The 17,959-nt window shown below is 47.2% G+C and overlaps 1 protein-coding gene across 2 annotated transcripts in view; it reads left to right on the top strand.

Moving 5' to 3' along the window:
- Positions 1-943: 943 nt before the first annotated feature.
- Positions 944-17,959, top strand: part of ST8SIA1 (ST8 alpha-N-acetyl-neuraminide alpha-2,8-sialyltransferase 1) — a 123,923-nt gene continuing 106,907 nt past the window's right edge. Inside the window, exon 1 of one of the 2 annotated variants that reach the window (XM_069806637.1) lies at positions 944-1,269. In XM_069806637.1, coding sequence (XP_069662738.1) covers positions 1,028-1,269 — 242 coding nt within the window. In that variant the 5' untranslated portion in view covers positions 944-1,027. The remainder of the gene's footprint in view (positions 1,270-17,959) is intronic. The other variant, XM_069806636.1, reaches the window with a different exon arrangement.

A 17,959-nucleotide genomic window follows, 5' to 3' on the forward strand; every position in this document is an offset into this window, starting at 1 on the left:
CCCAGCGTGTTTTCTTCAAAGACCCAGCCACACCAGTGGGTATGCGCTGACAAGGAGCCGCCGCTTTGGTAACGGTGCTGCTGGCTGGCGCACGCTCTTCTCCCAGGTCTGCCGCATCCGCATCCCCCCCAGTTTGCTAAGTTACCCCCAGAATATCTTTACAGGACGTACTTTGACCGGGCGGGCAGGGTGATCCCGGCTCCCGGGCTCCTGACTCGAACCCCGGGCGGCCGTCGGGGGACCCGTCAGGCGCGAAGGGCCGCCGCACGCCCCGCACAGAGCGGCGGAGGGCGGCCGGGGCCGGGGGCCGATGTCCGCCAGGGCGCGCTGGAGAGCGGCGCCGCCGCCGCCGGGGCTGGCGGCCGCCGGGGCGGCGGGAGGGTCGGGGGGTGCGGGCGGCGCTGCCCGCAGCGGCCAGCCCGGAGCGGGACACCCGCCCCCGGCGCTCCGCTCCGGCTCGGCCGGTGCCCGCGGGTCAAGCGCGGGGGAGGGGGGGGAGGCCGGCGCGCGGGGCCCCCGCAGCGGCCCGTTCTCCGGCCGCCGTTCCCCTTCCCTTCCTCCCCCGGCGGCTGGGGGGGGGGGAGGCGGGCGGCGGGGCCGGGGGCCCCCCGCGGCCGGGGCGGGGTGGAAATTTACCGGGGCCGTCCGCGGCGCGGCCGCGAAAGCGAGAGCGAGCGGGCTCGGTGGGAGGCGGAGGGAGGGAGGGCGGGGAGCGGCGGAGCATCGTCTGGCGGGGAAAGCGAGGGACCAAATGCCTGTGAGGAAGGGCGGCAGCCGCCACCGCCGAGAGAGGAGCCAGCCGCGGCGCAGCGGCAGGAGACCCGACGCCCGCGGGGCCCGGCTCCCCCCCACCTCCACCCCCCGCCCCGGCCGGCTGGGCGGCGATGGCGGCGGGCGGCGGGCGGCGGGCGGGCCGCCGGGCTTAGGGTGCGGGCGGCGGCGGCGGCGGCGGGGCTGAGGCGGCCGCCCCCCCCCCCCCCCCCCCACCTCCACCTCCCGCCCGCGGGCGCCGCATGGCGCGGGCCTGATGCCGGAGCGCGGCCCGGCGCCGCGGCGGCGCTGCGGGAGGAGGAGGATGGCGGGGCTGGCGTGGAAGTGGCCGCGCACCCGCCTGCCCGTGGGGGCCAGCGCCCTGGGGGTTTTCGTCCTCTGCTGGCTCTACGTCTTCCCCGTGTACCGGCTGCCCGACGAGAAGGAGATCGTGCAGGGGGTGCTGCTGCAGCAGGGCAAGGCGTGGAGGAGGAACCAGACTGCGGTCGCCCTGTTCAGGTAGCGCCGTGCGCGGCCCAAGGGCGGCCGGGGACGGGCGGGCGGCCCCGCGGAGCGGCGGGCGGGAGGGCGGCGGGAGCCCGGCCGGGCGCCCTCCCCACCCCGCCGAGCCCCAAACTTTTGGTTTTTATTTTTTCTCCTAGCCCGCCCTTTGTTTCTTGCCGGCGGGCGAGGGGCGGGCAGGGCCCCCGCTCGCCCGGCGAAACTTTTTGGGCGCCTCTGTCCGCTGCGGGGAGGAGAAGGGGCTCGGCGCGGGGGACGGGGGGGCTGCTTTCCCTGCGCGGGGAGAGAAGCCCACCTCGGAGGGCTGTCCGAGGAGGGCTGAGGGTCGCGGGGCTTGCGGTGTTGCCCGCACAATAGGATGCTTCTGGCTTCCCGGATCGCAGCTGCGCGGGCAGCCCCGCTCTCCGGCTCCGAACAAAGCCGGGGGCTCGGAGCCCCGCTCCGCCGAGGGACCGCGGGTGCCGGCCTGCTGCCGGGGGAGGCTCAGCCTGGGGGTCTCCCCCCGGGATGCGCGAGGGAAGGGCTGCGGGGATGTTCGTTCGCGTCGGCGTCCTCGCTCCCGGGAACACTTCGGGAGCTCCGCGCTGGTCCTTGACTCTCTGCAGTTTATGATGGAAACCACGTGAAAAGGCACCTTTTTCTCTTTTCTTCTCCTCCCTCGGACGCGGCTGGGAAAAGGCACCTTTTCCTCCTCTGCTTCGCTTTTCGACGCGGCTGGGAAATGGCGATAATCCTTGGAGCCCTTCTCACCTTCCCCAGCTGCACAGGAGAGGAGGAGTGTTGCAGTCAGGGTGCCACATCCGAGAGCGGTGGAGAACTAGGTCCCTGCAGCGGGGAGGATTTTTTTGAATGACCCTGGCTTAGAAGCGTGTGCAGTGGAGTTCTGCACCCCCTTGGAAATTTCTTACACCTCTAGGTAGAATACAGACAATTGGAAGAGAGGCCGATTTCCCTCCCTTTCCTGGAGGGAAGCTGGGTTTTCTCCCTCTCCTCTAAGCAGCAAATGAAAGATCAGAGTGAGGGGTAATCAAACTGCCTGCAAAAAGGCCCTCTTTCTTTAGTAGATGCTGGAATGCATCAGATCCAAATTCCAAGGGACATCTTTTCCTTTTTAAAGTGGTGTACAGCTTTATTGATGTTCTTCAGTAATTTTTGAATGCAACTCAACTCGCGTTTGTCACGAACTGGAGCTGGCATGTGATGGCTTAGTATCTTCTCTGTTGGGATAACAGAAACTTTACAGTTCTTCAAAAGCACCTTCTTCCTTTAGGCCCTGAAGCTTGCAGGAAATATAAGCAATGAGAGGTGCTAAGTGGGCGTGGGTTAATACCATCTCATTGGGTAGGCCTGGAAGAAGTCCTTCCTTTAATACAGAGTCAACAGTAAGGTACAGGTGCAGGATCCTTTTCCTAAAACACGAACTGACACTACAAACTAGGCTGGTCTGCTCAGCTCAGGTACTAATTCATCTTAAGCCTGTTGTGCCACAGACTCCCCTTTTTGCGGCTAGATGAATCCAGATTTTTTTTTTTTTGAAAATTACCCTGATAGATGATGTAGGAAAGAGTTCAATGTATTGTCTTTCATGTTTGTAAACCAAACATTGTTTGAAGATTGATAACGCTGCTGCACCTTCAGTTTAAAAACCCAGTTTTTAGACCATTTCACCACACGATTTAGAAACAAAAACTCTGCGTGGGTCGTCAACTTGCCCATATGTTTTTCTGCTCCCTAAGCATAGTGATTATCTCGGAGATGCTGTTGAAGAGAGTCTCTTGCAATAAAAGGAGCTATTGTTTCTTGTCTGTGTCTCTTGATGAGTTGGCACAGTGCTAAATACAATGAGCTTTAAATCAATCTGCTTCAAAAATAAAATTTTTAAGAGGAAACGTACACTGGAGATATGTAGTGAGTATACCATAATATTCAAATAATTATGACATAGAACTCTCAACTGTGCTGCACAAATTTGCTTCTTTTAGTATTGGTAGAAGGTGATGAAATTGAAGTCCGTGTCAGGTAAGCTGCTGTATATTGTAAGGTGATTAACAGAAACAATGTCCCACTCGTTGCTACAGTTCTGCTCTCTCTGTGCAAGAGCACTGTAAAAGCTCCAAGTTTCGGTTTCCGCTCGAAACTGCCTGTGAATGTGAGTCTCCGTTGTAACTGGGGAGTAGATATAGAGCTTCACACAAATCCTGCCTGCGGACTTTGGAGTAATGCAGCTTTCCATACTAGCCTAATATTAAGTGGGTTTTAATGTATTATTAATATTTTATTATTTAAGAATGGCATTATTTGCCATTCTCTCTAGCCCTCCTGCCACACAGTCTGGTTACCAAACAATTTTGGTTTTACTCAGTTTTGAAGAATAAATTTGAATTTATCTGCGCTAAAAAGCTATATGAGAAAGTGCAAATTTTCACATTATTATTTTGTATAATACAGTATTTGTGGTACCGTACAGGTGTTTGAACAGCCATGTTCTTGCTACGCAGAGAAAACGTCTGATGGTTTTGTATCTTTCTCCTCCTATAAACTCACTGGAGTCCTATTGCTGAAGTAGATTATCATCCTCCAGTAATTATTAAATTGATCAAAACATAGTTTTCAAAGGTTGCAAGTGCTATTCCCCCTTTGCCTTCTGTACCTGGATCAAGACAACCTCAGTAAGTAACTTAGCAGGGTCAACGAAAACATCTGTGGTAACTTGGGTTGAACCCTGGGCAGCCGAGTGCCGGTAACTCCTCAATCTTCACTGCTCCTTCCTCCTCCTCTCTGTACAGCCAGAAACCTCCTGTAAAGATCTGACCCGTGTAAACTCTTGCTTACGCAAGAAACCCAGACTGTCCTGGTGCTTGTGGAATGGCTTACATGAGGGTTTTGTGTTTGAATATAGATTTGCAGAATCGGTTTTCAAATATAAATACCTGTGCAAATAGCCACAATTGCTGCTTTTGAGGTGTGTGTTGCCTTACTGCAGCTGTGAGTAAGGACAGTTTGTGGGAGAAACAAAATGAGCAGGATTAAGCCTTTGACTCCGGCCTGAGTCTGTGTTTAAAGCGTGCTTGCAGCCTTGACTCTGCACACACGACTTCTGTGAGTAATCCTGGCATGATAAGTGTGTGGAGACCCGCTGCCAGCAGCGCAGTGGGTGTCTGTGCAAGAGCTGCCTGGGTTCTTAGATGGAAGGACAGATCCCCAAAAGCCTGAAGATACAATTACGGCTATTAAAAGAGCTCTTGATCCAAATTCTTTCCTCAGTTGAATGTAGCTCCCTTTAAAGTCTTCAAATTCTGGCCGTTTGAAACTCAGCACAGCCCAATGGCAAGCTATCGCTATTAGCATCCTTTAAATTTCAAGACACTAGTGACTGAGGGTAGTCAACCTGTCTGCTGTGGAAACATCTCATCTCTTTACAAATACTGAATAATAGTCTGTCAGTCAGATGGTAAACTGCTTGATCTTGAACTACAAAGTGGTCAGAATAGGAATGAGACCGTCATTAGAGTCACTAATGGCTAACGCGTCTAATTTACCTACAATATAATGGCTTGTCATCCTCTGCGGTGGTTAATGTTATTGCGCCCTAATTGTTTTTACAGATTGCTTAGGGTTTTTTTAAGGGCCTAGTGCTGCTTAAATTATTTGGGCAAAAATGTTGTTAATTGCTGTTTGTTATTAGCAAAGTAAATGACGTACAATAATACCTTTAGGATTATTTTATTTAAAAAGATTGCAGTTGAATAAAGGCAGAACTGGATCTTTTCATCTGCCTTATGAGCTCCATACAACCGCAAATCCCAAGCGCCGTACGTTTATCTGACACTTCTGCTTTGTTTGTTGCCCAGCATGGGCCTCTTCTGGGGAGTGAGTACACTTGTGGGGGGCAGTGGGCTTTTGACTGTCAGGGCTCCCACCTAAAAGGCTGGATGGCAGTTGGAGGTTAGAGGTTCTTTGGGAAGAGATGAGACAATCTTGTCTGCAAGGCAACAGAAAGGCTACCCTTGAGATTCAGATTGCTTTCTTGCTTCTGCTGCAGCAGCTTTGTGTGATGCTGAAAGGTCACCCTGAGTTTATTCTGGGGGTGGCTCGGTTGAGTTGGTGGCAGATGTCTCCTGTGACCTCGCTGTTTGTGACCTGCCTCCAGTCCAGAGCATCTGCTACAACTTGGCTCTGCTGCCCAGTGCTGTCCTCTCTGTCCCTAGAGCCAAACTGGCCATGCTTTTCTTGGCAGGTGGCTTCTCCACTGCTTTTTCATTGGGTTTGGCCTCTTGTCCATTTTCCAGAGAGGAGAAGCTACGGGCCTGAAATCACACAACAGGGTCAGTGGCTGAACTGGACAGACTACCCAGATGTAGTGCACTCCGGTCCTTGCAGTGTGGATGTGGACAGACTGTGTGGAGCCTCTTCTACTGTTAGCTTTCGTGTGCCTTGCAAAAAGAATGCTCTGGTGCTGCTACGCGCCGTGCCGGAGGGGGTCTTCCCACTGTAACCTTCTCTGCCAGCTGCTCTCTGCCAGCTGTTAATGTCTGTGCCTAGAGTGCAGTCACAACAGGCGCTGAAGAACACCCCCTTGTGCAAATCGTTTTTCATTTTAGATTGTATTAATGCAGAACTGGAATTCCAGGTCACTTCTCTGTCTGGGTAAGACAAATGCTATTGCCAAGTCAGCGAGAGGTTGTTTAGTTTCAATCGCTTTTTTTTTTCCTTCTCTTTTGATGTGAGCATTGCAAATTATGTGAGTGGTGCGATCTACCGGGATATTTCAAGGCAAATCTGAGATGAAACTTCATATTGCTCAGGTTGACTAGGTAAGAGTTTTGCCCTGCTTAAACAGCTTTATCAGATACTGAATAATTCCTGCTTCTTTCACTGAGACAAGTGAAGAATAGATTTGGGATTAGAGCTGGGAGATGCTGGATTAGATGAGTCTACCTCTGTGGCTCGTGAAGCCCTACCCTAAAACCATCAGATATGCTCAAATGTTGTGCGTTGGCAGTGGCCAAATCCAGCTTATTTTGCTCTCCTGAGTAGGTGTCACTACTGCCTGGCTGTGTTTTTAACTCAGTTGTTAACATTTTGAATGACTTTTTTGCGGTTGTATTCGCTGCATTGGTGGTAGTTGGGTATTTGTAATTTGTAGTTTCTTGGTGTCTCCAGCTGAGACGGGAAGTTGTTTTGGTGGAGAGGTACAATTTGAAGAGCAGATTAAAGGTGAGAGAAAAAAGTGTTCTTATCCCATTTTATTATTTGGAGGCTGTGGTGAAGAAAGCAAGCTGCAGAGAGATCTGGCATCTATATCTTCGAGGGCTTTAGGTGTCTTTGCTAAATTACATGAAAACAATGAGAGTTAGTTATCTGAGTTAGTTCATGGCGTCTTTGCAGACGAGGGGTGTGGTGGCAAGATAGGAATTGACTTAAATTCCTGAGTTCCAGGTCACGGTATCCTCCCTCCTTACCCCAAAGCAGCATTTTCTTACAGACTTCCATTTTGCCTTCCTTACGAAACAGACAGTGGAGATCCCTGTTTCTAGTATCTGCTCTTGCAGAGTTTTGGATTGCTGCTTTACTTTGAATTTGTAAAAACTCCAGTGCTGCCAGCATTTATGGGAGGGTGTAGCCAACTCCCCGAGGCTCTTTTCCTGTTAGCTGGGAGCATCCGAAGGCCCAGAGCCAGGCACTGGGGAACAGGAGGAACAGAGACTTTACCGGAATTTAGGTTACCCGTCTAGGGCCCCGAAAGTCTGGTATGTGCATACACAGACACTGCTGGATGTATGTATTTTCACATCTGTGCTTTCCCTTTTTCTACCATACAGTGGATGGAATGGGCACTGAATCATCCATACAATATAGTAACGGGTGATTTATTCCTCTACTTGTAATTTTCATCTTCAGAGCAGCCAAGAGTGTTGCTCCCATTTGCTGTGTGTTCAATGACATGTATAAAAAGACCTATTTTTGAGGCTAGTTCCTACTAGGTAAGTGCATGGAAAATGAATTGTCTTTCCCGCTTCAGTATTTATCCTCCCACAGTGAGGATGAACCTCACTGAACTGAGGAGGCTGCTTGGACTGCAGTCTTCTGTTGTTCCAGTTTTCTAAGCACCAAAAAATACTTAATTTTAAATCTTTGTATATATATTAATCTTTTTTTGTATGCTGCATGCGGTTCCCAAAATGTAAGAAAATTGCTCCTAGTGTTAAATCATTTTAAATAACTGCATGCAGTTAAATTCATACTGAAGCACGTTAACCTATATTATATAGTATTTGCAAACCTCAGTGGAGATTCAGGTTTTGTCCTGTCACAACTTTTACATACAGAAGACCAGAGACAATTCCTCTCCCAGGTCTTGGAATCTAAACTGATTAGATAAACAGAGGGTGGGGTGGGACGTGGCAGGTGGCACTGATAAGTCATTTAACCCTAGGAAAGTCTTTGTCTGTGAAGTAATTATTATGGAAGCTCTGAGCTTCATGAATTCGCTGCGCCTGTTGCCTTGACCTTAGTGGTATTTGAAATTTTTAACAAGGTGAATTACACAGTGGAGAACAACATCCTGGCTTTACCCAGGATTCTGGAGGTCGCTTTCCCACTGCTCCATTCAGGAAAAAGGTGAAGGCTGTGAAATTAGATTGTTGTAAAATATTTTCTGGCCAGCAGAGTGGTTTTTTTTTGTTGTTGTTGTATTAAATCAACAGACTGAATTATTTTGACTTTTCCTATTCTATCTGCTTGGAAAATGCCCTCCTGAATTTCTTGGTTTAGAGATTCTCTTTTCAAGTGGAGATGTGGCTACCATCAGGCTTTTAAAGCTGCTGGGAACATTCCATGCTCTGAATGGTTTTCAGTCCAAGAATGTGTGCAGTGAGATTTATCCCAGCTATGCAGATTAGGAATTTTGATTAATGGAGTGGGTTTTCCCTCTGTTAATACCAGTTTTAATATGAAGAAATACCTGGGCTATTTACTAGTGATAGGCCGCCTGAATGTTTGCTGGAAGAATGATCCAAATACTTGTGCTGAGGGTTTGATGGGTACTGGTCCTTCGTGCTACTGGTACCTGGAGATAACAGCTTACTACCTGTCAAGTGCTTAATGCTTTTGTGTAAGTTTTTGTCTTCTTTCTGTGGCTTCCACTGAAGCATTAGTCTATTTAAAAGGGAATAGAATAGGTCTTTATTCCATATATAGTATTCACTTGAGAAATGAATCCCTGTTCCTGAATAGTAACGCACAGTTTTACTTCATTTTCCCTAATGAGTTGCAATGTTAGCAATGCTTGCAGGGTCTTCTTTTTCTAAATGTCGATAAACTTTTAATTAGTGATGGGTAAATACGTTAATTACATTTCACACTCTTATATTTGTCACAAGTCCTCACCAGTATTTCAATGATGGTATGTTACCATTTGTAATAGGTTGTATGCTCTGTCTGGCTCAGTATTTAAAAGCAGGTATGTGGAATCAGACATGTGCCTTTGTGGGGAAAAACACAGGAAAGGATTAACCAGAGGCTAAGGTTAATAAAGAAGCCAAAGAATGAATCTTCAGCTGTTGCTGAAACTCAGATTCTCTACTTTTGAGTCTACTTTTTTATTCTGTGGGCTAAGTGACTGCTTGTTTTAACCATTGTCCTTCTCTTTTAGCTGTTCTTCTTTGTTCTCTGTTCTTTCCATTTATCTTTTCTTCTATCAAAGTCCCATCCGGGGAGAAAAAACACATAGAGCTTGTGTGCTGTTTGCTGCCATCGGCCTGCTCAGCTGCCTTGTACGTGCATTTTTCTCCCACCCAGATCTGTCTGGAGTGTTCGGTCTCTGTCATCTCTCACTTACTGAGTGACGCTGCCGGCCAGCAGCGCACCCCTCAGCTTCATGCTGTCACGTCGCGTTCGCTGGCAGCCCCCGAGCAGCGGTGTTCCCTAATGCCTCGTGTGGTGCCTTACGTGGCATTGTGTGTTGGGCCCTACAGTGCTACCTGGTGTCTCAGACCCACTGGCCCCACAGCACAGGGGTCGTTCGGTCCCCTACACGCTGGTCCCATGGGAGCACCTTCGTGTCATCCTCAGGTGCTCCTCAAGACTTCTGCTGCAGTCGTGGGAGTCGGAGGGTGAAATGGTATTTGGCGAGTAGCAACTTGGAGCACAGTGAGAGCTGCTTGTGTGGAACGGGAGGAAATTAGGACCTGAAGAAAGGCCAGGAGGCAAAGAAGGGAAGGAGGTATAAGGCTAGTTGGGGAGTTGAGCATGAGTATTTGTTACTCTTTCTTCTTGAAGCATCCTTTCAGTTGGTCTTCATGTTCTCTCATGGTGAACCTGACCCATGGGAGTCATGGACTTAGCGTGTTCTGTCTCCAGGTCATGTGAAAGCTTGGTGGGAGCCCCAAGAAAGGTGGGAGCTGCAAGATCTGTGGGCTCTGTCACTGGACTGCAGCAGTGAGTGCTGCAGTAGACATCCCTAAGTAGCTGGAAGCGTAATGTCTACGTTGTAATCTTTAGATTACCTTCACTTGTTTATGGGTGATTTTACTGTCCATCCACTCAGGCAACATTAGGTTCTTATTTGTCTGAGCAAGGTTCAGACTGTTTGCTGTCTCCTGCATTGTGCCATTTACTACTTAATGGCAATGTAAGAGGCATGGGAATAAATCCATATAGGGTATGGCCATAATACGGGATAGAAGGGAAATGCAATATTCATGAGGCAATAGTGGAGGAGTGCTGTTGGATCAGACGAGAATGGGAATGATGGGGAGAAATCTCTTGATACAGCTTGCTTGTAGATTGTAGCAGTGCTTGCACAGCCATGTGCTCTTTGCCTTTCCTGGCCTCCCTCAGATTGCTGCTCTAGGAGGGCAAATAGTGACAGAGCAACTTGTGCAATTGTTAACCCTGAAAACAAGTGAACAAGGAGCAGTCACAAAGGGCTGTGAAGCGGGAAAGTGTTGGCTTGTTTCTTCTCACAGCCTTTAAGCACAGGAATGGGTAGGAGCAGTGCAGTGAGATGAGTGAGGTGGTGCAGTTCTCAAGCACAGAGGATGCTTCTGCGTTATATTATGTAGGATTCTTTGTGATGCACACTACTGCCTGACATGGGTTAAGGCTTACGAAATTTTTTTTCCAATGTTTGCTGCAAGTACAGAGTCTAGGTTAGTATGCGTATGTGTGTTTGATGGGTACGATGAGGATAGCCATTTCTGGAGTACATGAGTGAACTATCAAGGTGCCTGGAGTTCATGCTAATGCTTGAATAAGGCTGTGTGGGGAAACACAGAGCTAAAGAGCTTGCATCAGTGGAAGACTGTATGTTTCTGCGTGATCCAGATGTTTCTGCAGAGCAACAAGATTTCCAGAAAAGTCAGAACAAAGAAAGTTTTAAAAGGGAGGTGAACAAATAGGGAGAATCTTCAATAAAAGTCAGTCATGTCTTGGGCAGGAAAAAGAGGGGGAAAATACTCTTCTGGGAAGGAGGGAAAAAAAACTGCAGAAGGATCGTGAGGTGCACAGAAAGATCATGGGCCATGCTAGAGCAGTTGATTACAACCCAGGTTAAGTGAAACATACCTTTGAAAGAAATACATGCTGGATTTAATTTTTATTTGCTTTTTACTATACCTCTGTAATTTTTATGATATTAATTAAGAAATAGTGATGGGATGAGAAACTTAAGTCTGTCTACATATGTCTGTCCCACACTTCTGAAGAGCTATCTGTAAACCAGATGGCTCACCTGTAAGTTCTCAGAAAGTTTATGTTTCATCCACAACTATTCTTTGGTTACGTGGAGAGGAGTTTAAAATTTATCACTGTGAGGGTCTTAATTCAGGAGTATTAGGAAACCTTTTGCCAAGGGCCATGACCCCGACTGTTTTCAGGCTCTGGAGTTCTGAGGCTCAGCAGTCCAGGGGATGTCCACCTGCAAAATTTCGCCTGGCTTGGTGGTGGTTACTCCTCTCACAGAGCAAAGCAGGAAGAGATGCTGAACTATGTGTGCTTGTGGTTAGGGGCAGTTAATAGGACCTGCGGAATGCTACAATGTCTGCTATTGCCCACCCTTGTAATAGTTGTGCCAGCTCCTGCAATCAAGTGAATGTGTGATGGTCTTGATTTCATGGAATAAAAATGAAGGAATTTTTTAGTCCTCGTGGCTAAAGTGAAGGGCTTGAAAACATGAATGGCAGCTTGTGCCCCAAAAGGCAGATAAAAATCCATTGTGGGCTGTTGTTTTTCAGATGCCTAATTTTTGTGCCTTAATCATAATTTTGGGGGCCTGACTCATGACTTTTAAATGTTAGGAATTGCTATAGTGAGAATTACGTATCAGCCTATAATTAGATGCATTTTTTTAACTAAGGAAACTGCAACAGTGAAGGGAATAGGAGAAACAAAGCCAATCTGGGCATTCCTTTATAGGTCATATTATTAATTGAACATTTTGTCTTGGCACCCAGCAAGCATCTAGCACAAACACACTTGCTGAGCCTTATGGACAAACGCTGAAAATCTCCAGGGTTTAGTATGCCCACTTGAATGAAGCAGTAAAAATGTACGAGATATTTATTCTTTCTAACCCACTCCAGTCATTGCCTTTAAATGTTTAAGCATATCCAGAAGGGAACAGCAGAGTGTGGAACTTGAGCTAGCTGATCCAAAAATGGTAACAACAACAAAAAGTAAACCTATCATTAGAGAAATCATGTGTTTTGATAGTTGTGTTTAGACAACAGAACAAGTGAAAACACTTATCTCGTGTAGTTCAGTAAATGCTAATGGGTCCAGCATGTGATAACATGTTTATTTTTGCCTTGGGTCTTTGATAAGCAAACATAGTGCTTTTTCTCATTTTGTTTTAAAAAATCTGTTTTGTGCTTCACTTGTCAAACAGGCCATTGCTAGTGAAAGTCTTGTGCTAAGAGGGTTCAAGTTGTTGTTCTTCCCCACCTAATCTGTGGAAAAATGTATTCGCTGGCCTGAGTAGTTACACTGTGAGTTGGTTTTATAAGTTTAGTACAAATTCTGCTTTCTCTTCTGCTGTGGAACAGCAGCTCTACATCATGGAGAAAAGCAAAGTTACCTCTGCTGGCATGAGGCAAATGGGCTGGTGGGGTTTCCAGTGGGGTGCAGCCTCTCTTCTTTGTACCATAACCAGGAGCATGTGTGTAGTGTGCTTTCACTTGAAATCACAGGTCAGCCTAGATGAATATGAGCTTGCCCAGGACGGTAGAGCTTAAGTTCTTTCCCAAATTTGACTTAATCGTTTGGTTTCAGGTGGTGTCCTGTGTGGCTGTTCAGTCTGTCCTGTTGTTGTGGTGTAAGCCCAGCTGGCAACAAAGCACCGTGAAGCCGCTTGCTCACGCCACCCCTGGTGGGATGAGGAGGAGAAAATATGGGTCGAGACCAGGACAGGGAGGGGTCACTCACCAGTTATGGTCATGGGCAAAAGACGGACTCAACTTGGGGAAAACCAAAATCAATTTAATTGACTACCAATCAAATCAAAACAAGAATAATGAGAAGTAAAACCAAATCTTAAAACACCTTCCCATTGCCCCTCCCTCCTTCCCAGGCTTAACTTTACTCCCAGTTTCTCTGCCTCCCCCCGCACCGCAGCGGCGCAGGGGGACAGGGAGTGCAGGTTGGGGTCAGTTCATCACACGTTGTCTCTGCCGCTCCTTCCTCCTCACTCCTCCCCTGCTCCAGTGTGGGGTCCCTCCCACAGGAGACAGTTCTCCACAAACTGCTCTGGCATGGGCCCTTTCCACGGGCTGTAGTCCTTCAGTCACAGCCTGCTCCAGTGCGGGCTTTCCCACAGAGCCCCGGCCATCTTGGGGGGCATCCCCCTGCTCTGGCATGGGCTCCTCCCCGGGCTGCAGGGCCATCCCCTCCTTCTCCTTCTTCACTGACCTTGGGATCTGCAGAGGGGTCCCTCTCACATCCCAATCCCCCTACTCACTGCAGGTTCCCCTTCTGAAATCTGTTCTCCCAGAGGTGCTACCGCCATTGCTGATGGGCTCGGCCTGGGCCAGAGGCGGGTCTGACTTGGAGCCAGGGAAGCTTCTAGAAGCTTCTCACAGGAGCCAGCCCTGCAGCCCCTCACCTGCTACCAAAACCCTGCCACACAAACCCAAAACACCTGTGAGACTCTTACTCGTTTCCATTTAAGATCAACAACTGATTTTGCCATAGAGAAATCAAAAAGAAATCCTAAAAGTCCTGAGAAGTAAGTTGTTTCTACTCACAAAATGCCCCCGGTCTATGGGTATTTCTTAAACAGTTTGGTAACCGCTAAGAACAGGTTAGCTTTCAACAAGTTTAATGAATAAATAGCTAGGCCTTGTAATTTCATTATCACCTTTTTGGGTCTAAACTAAATGGGCTGAATGTATCAGGGAGGAGAATCTCCCAAAACACACTGGCTCTGGACCAGGCATCAAGCACATGAACATAATTTAAAAGTATTTTTAAACCAACTTTCAGGCAGTATTCCTATCTTAAGATGCCTAGTTGAAGGACTAAGTAGGTTGAATGATTTATTTAATGAATTTTTGCTTTTATCCTCATACTTAGCAGATTTCTTGCATTAATTGCTTGAAGGTTTGTTTAGGATTTTTGCTTGTTCTTTTTAGTAGCATCTTTTAAATATTGATACTGTAAACCACCATAAAACTTAAGAAAGTTGATTCACAGTGAAAAGTACTTTGGGTACTCTGGGCTTGTCCTTCCCCTGAGGAAGCTGGTATGCCTCCTCTCAAAAGAATACTAACATTTCTTACTTTGTTTATCAATGTTTGTATGACATTGAGTGTTTTGATAGCAGACCCGCGCTGGCCCACTCATCCATTTATTTTAAACTGAAGCAGTTCATGAAGGCTCTACTCAAAGTTAATCTCTACAGCCAGTATTGCTGTGATGTCCTGTCTGCTTACCAGAGCATCCTCTGAACACCGGTGTCTGTTGCTGTTTTAGCAGCTCTTTGCTGGAGGGATCCGTTGCTGTCTTAAGCCGTAGTATCTGGACGCTCCCAGTATTAGAAAGGGAAAGAAATGTTAAAAGTGTGCTGGTGGGGAGGTACCCTTAGGGTTTCTTCCTTTCCCTCATCAGGCCCTGGCCCGGCTGGCAGCTGCGGATGCTGTCCTTGAGAGCTTACTCACAGGTGACATTGCAGGCGCAGGCGCAAGAATAACTTGTGCCCCCGTGTTTTTGAAGCAGATTACCTTAATGCTTTGGATCAACTCTAAAACTACCTCAGTTGTCACCGGCATCCCTTCCCGCTTCAAAGAGCAAGTTGTTCTATAAATAGCAGTGCTAATTAGGCTCTGTGTGTGTCCCGGTTCCCTCAACTCCTTTTGTCCCCTGTGAGATGACCGTGTGGAGTGAGAGGCGGCGGGTGCTGACTGAGCAGCCGGCTGTGCTCAAGCAGGGTGCGCAGCTCTGCTGGCGTGGGGCTCATAAATTTGGGTCTCCCTTCTACCCAGGTTTTCACAAAACTTGTAGGATCTTCATCATATTCAATATTTCCCCTCTTCTCTGTTCAAATGTTGCTGAAGTTAACCAACAAATTCAGAAGTCTGCGAGGTGGACAGGACAGGTATATCAGCCAGTGCCCTCACGTAAGCTTTGTTTGCTATGCCTATTTAAAATACATCCTTTTCTCCCAGGTGCCCTCAGAATTGCTTGCTGGCTGCCAGAGCCCTGCCTCTCTGGCTGCTTCAGCTTTTCTGGGCTGGGCCAGCCCAGCCCCTGCTCAGCGGGGAACAGCCTCCTCTTCGTGATGAAGGGCAGGCAGCTTCCTGCAGCGGCCAGACCTCTGTCCTCCTCCTAGCATGCCTCCCCTGCTGGGAGCACAGCTCGGACCAAGCCATAAACCATAGCGAGCCTTCAAGCTGGGAGCAGATAAATTCACGTATTCTCAAGGACAAGAGTGTGGTCTTTCCTGCCTGCAGCGAACCACATATGATATTCCTTCTCCCCTCCCCGTGGTAGTCGTGTCCTGGTTGCTGGCCGTTCTCAGGGACAGGATGTCTTCCTTCATATATTCTTATTCTTACTTAAAAACTGAGTTTTCTACTGGGAAACTTGTCAGAACCCTCTTGTCGGGTGAGAGGAAGGGATTGGGGAGTGGGGTACTCCAGAAGGAAAGAAAATATACGTGCTTGGCAGGCAGGGTGGGAGGGGGTGATGGTAAGGTGGTGAGATGGAGGTGCCTTGGGAGGTGGAAGGTTGGTAGGGTTTAACACAATAGAGGCAAGTATTTTGTAATAGGGGCGCTGAAGAAGAAGAAACATTAAAAGCAGAGAATAAAGTAAAGAAACATCTATGTGAAGCAATATATCAGAGAAAGACAGACTGTAGTTAGGAAATTTGAGAACAAATATGTGGATAAATCAGAAGGGCAATTAATTAAGAATGAAACATTCAGTGAAGTGGACAATTTACAAACAGCTCAGTTAGTTAGGCAAGCTAACCCAAGGAGGTAACAATTAATTAAAACAACACAGGTTAAATTATATCTCAGTTAAGAAGGTCAAGTATCAGATGGAAGCAGATCGCCTGAGTAAATTGAGGGTCCAGTTTCAATGGCCTATGTAAGGTATGAGAGACTATGAAACTGTAATAGGAGAGGGCATTTTCCTGCCACAAGATAGGAGGAATGGGAATCATTTTGCTCTAGAGATGACTGTTAAAGTGGTGAGATTTGGAAGTAGAGTGATGAAATACGTGGAGTACAGCCCACTCACTGCAGCTATCTCTGGTACCTGTCCTACTTAAGAGCTGTGGCAGGAAAAATGTCCATATGGTTAGCAATAAGACAGGAAAACAACATTTGTTGCTCTGTTTTTTTTCATTCTGTGATTGCATGTTGCCAACTAGACAATCCACAGACTTGCCATCTAGTGAACTTTGTGTTTGCTGAGTTTTAGACTGTCCTCTGGGACACCGGCAGCTCATGCTTGGGGATGATGAATTGCAATGGACAATTCTTTGACTTCTCATATCTAAAACTGGGGTTGGTTACTATGGTTTTGGGGTGAGATTTTAAAACAAAGGCACTCTTTGTTCTCTCTGGGTGCTACCCATAGCATTTCTGCTGAGATGACTTCTCACTTGGTGTTCTAGTAGGGTCGTACACATGGTTGGCATTAAATTGATGCATAGGTAATGTGTATTTTGAAACAGGGACTCAAAACTGCGCTGTGCTGGGGATATTCAGCTACTCCAGAATTCCTTGGCCACCCGCACTTGGCTAGTTTTGGTTCCAAACTGTGGAACAGCTCTGAGAAGATGACGGTTTTGTGGGGGCAGACATGGAGCTTCTATGCTTCTCGTTGTCAAATGCCAGCACCTTCTCCAGACTGATCTCACTGGGCAGGAGGCAGAGTGGAAAGCGGTGAAATTCTGTCTCAGGTGTTCTCTCTCTCCCCCTCTTTCTTGTTTTGCAACATTTTCATCATCTAGCTTCTGCCCCAAATATACCTGCTTTCCTGTGGCTGTGAAAATACACCCTTTGGGGATCTGCAGGGCAGATTTGTGAGAAGTGTGCAGCATAAATCAATTGGTAACGGACTTCTATTACAGTGCATAAGAACACGGAAATGTCTTTAGTAGGACAGATTACTAGATCAGGTCCATTTAGTTTGGTTTCCTATCTCTGTCAAGGGCTGGCACCAATTGTTGCAAAGTCATGCAATAGATAGGGATATGTAGTATAATCTCCCAAATAAATCAATGTCTCAGATTCTTATAGTTAGGAGTCTTACCCTTCAGTAACTTGGTTTAATACTTCATTCAAAATTACTGTTGTTAATTATAACCACCTTTCATATTCTTGATGCATACATAAACAATCAATCCCTTCTTAACCTTAATTATGCTTAATTTAGGAAATGCAGGTGTTCTCAGAATGGTTAGTTCTTAAATATATATGTCTCGGTCTCATTCTTAGATTGCTGCTTAATCACTTTAAAAAATATATTTCCTCTCTGGCTAGTATACTTTTTTTGTACTAATTTGCTTATTTATCTGGTTTATTTTTAGACTGTAACATTGTACCAGAAAACAAAATGTCATCATGCTGTTGAAAACTAAATAGCTCATCTTCAGTCCTGTAGTAAACAATTTAATTATTGTGGAAACTGAATTATTGCTCTTTAGAATTGTTCAGTTATTACTTATGAAATATGATTCTTCTTTCTAAATTATTAACTGCTTGAATTTCTTGAGATGAGTAGCATAGACCAACTGAAGGACATTCCCTTGATTAAATATAGCTCTATAACTTGTCATGCATTCTTGAGCTGCAAGGTGATTTTTCAAGATGAGTTTGAGACCTAAAAAGCTGGGAATTGGACTACCCAGTTGCTGGATGCTCTCAAACGCTGTGTGAATTTTCACCAGCTAGTTTCAGGCCTGGGAGCTCTGAATGTAATGAAAGGCTCACTCAAAAGTGTTTCTAGAAAGCAAATGTTGGGTTAACTTTGGTGCAGTGCACATCCTGCGGGTGTGAACATGAAGGTCTTCTCATGCTGGTCACGGAGACTAACATTTATCTGCCTGACAGGACACATTTCTCATGTTCACTCAGTAGCAGGAAGAAAAACCACAAACCCAGCAACCATATTGGAGTCTATTGTCGGTTCATCATGAAATCAGTCCAGTGCTGCCCCAGCAAGCTGGGGAGGAAGGG

This window comes from Haliaeetus albicilla, chromosome 19 (assembly GCF_947461875.1).
Source record: "Haliaeetus albicilla chromosome 19, bHalAlb1.1, whole genome shotgun sequence".
Lineage (NCBI taxonomy): Eukaryota > Metazoa > Chordata > Aves > Accipitriformes > Accipitridae > Haliaeetus > Haliaeetus albicilla.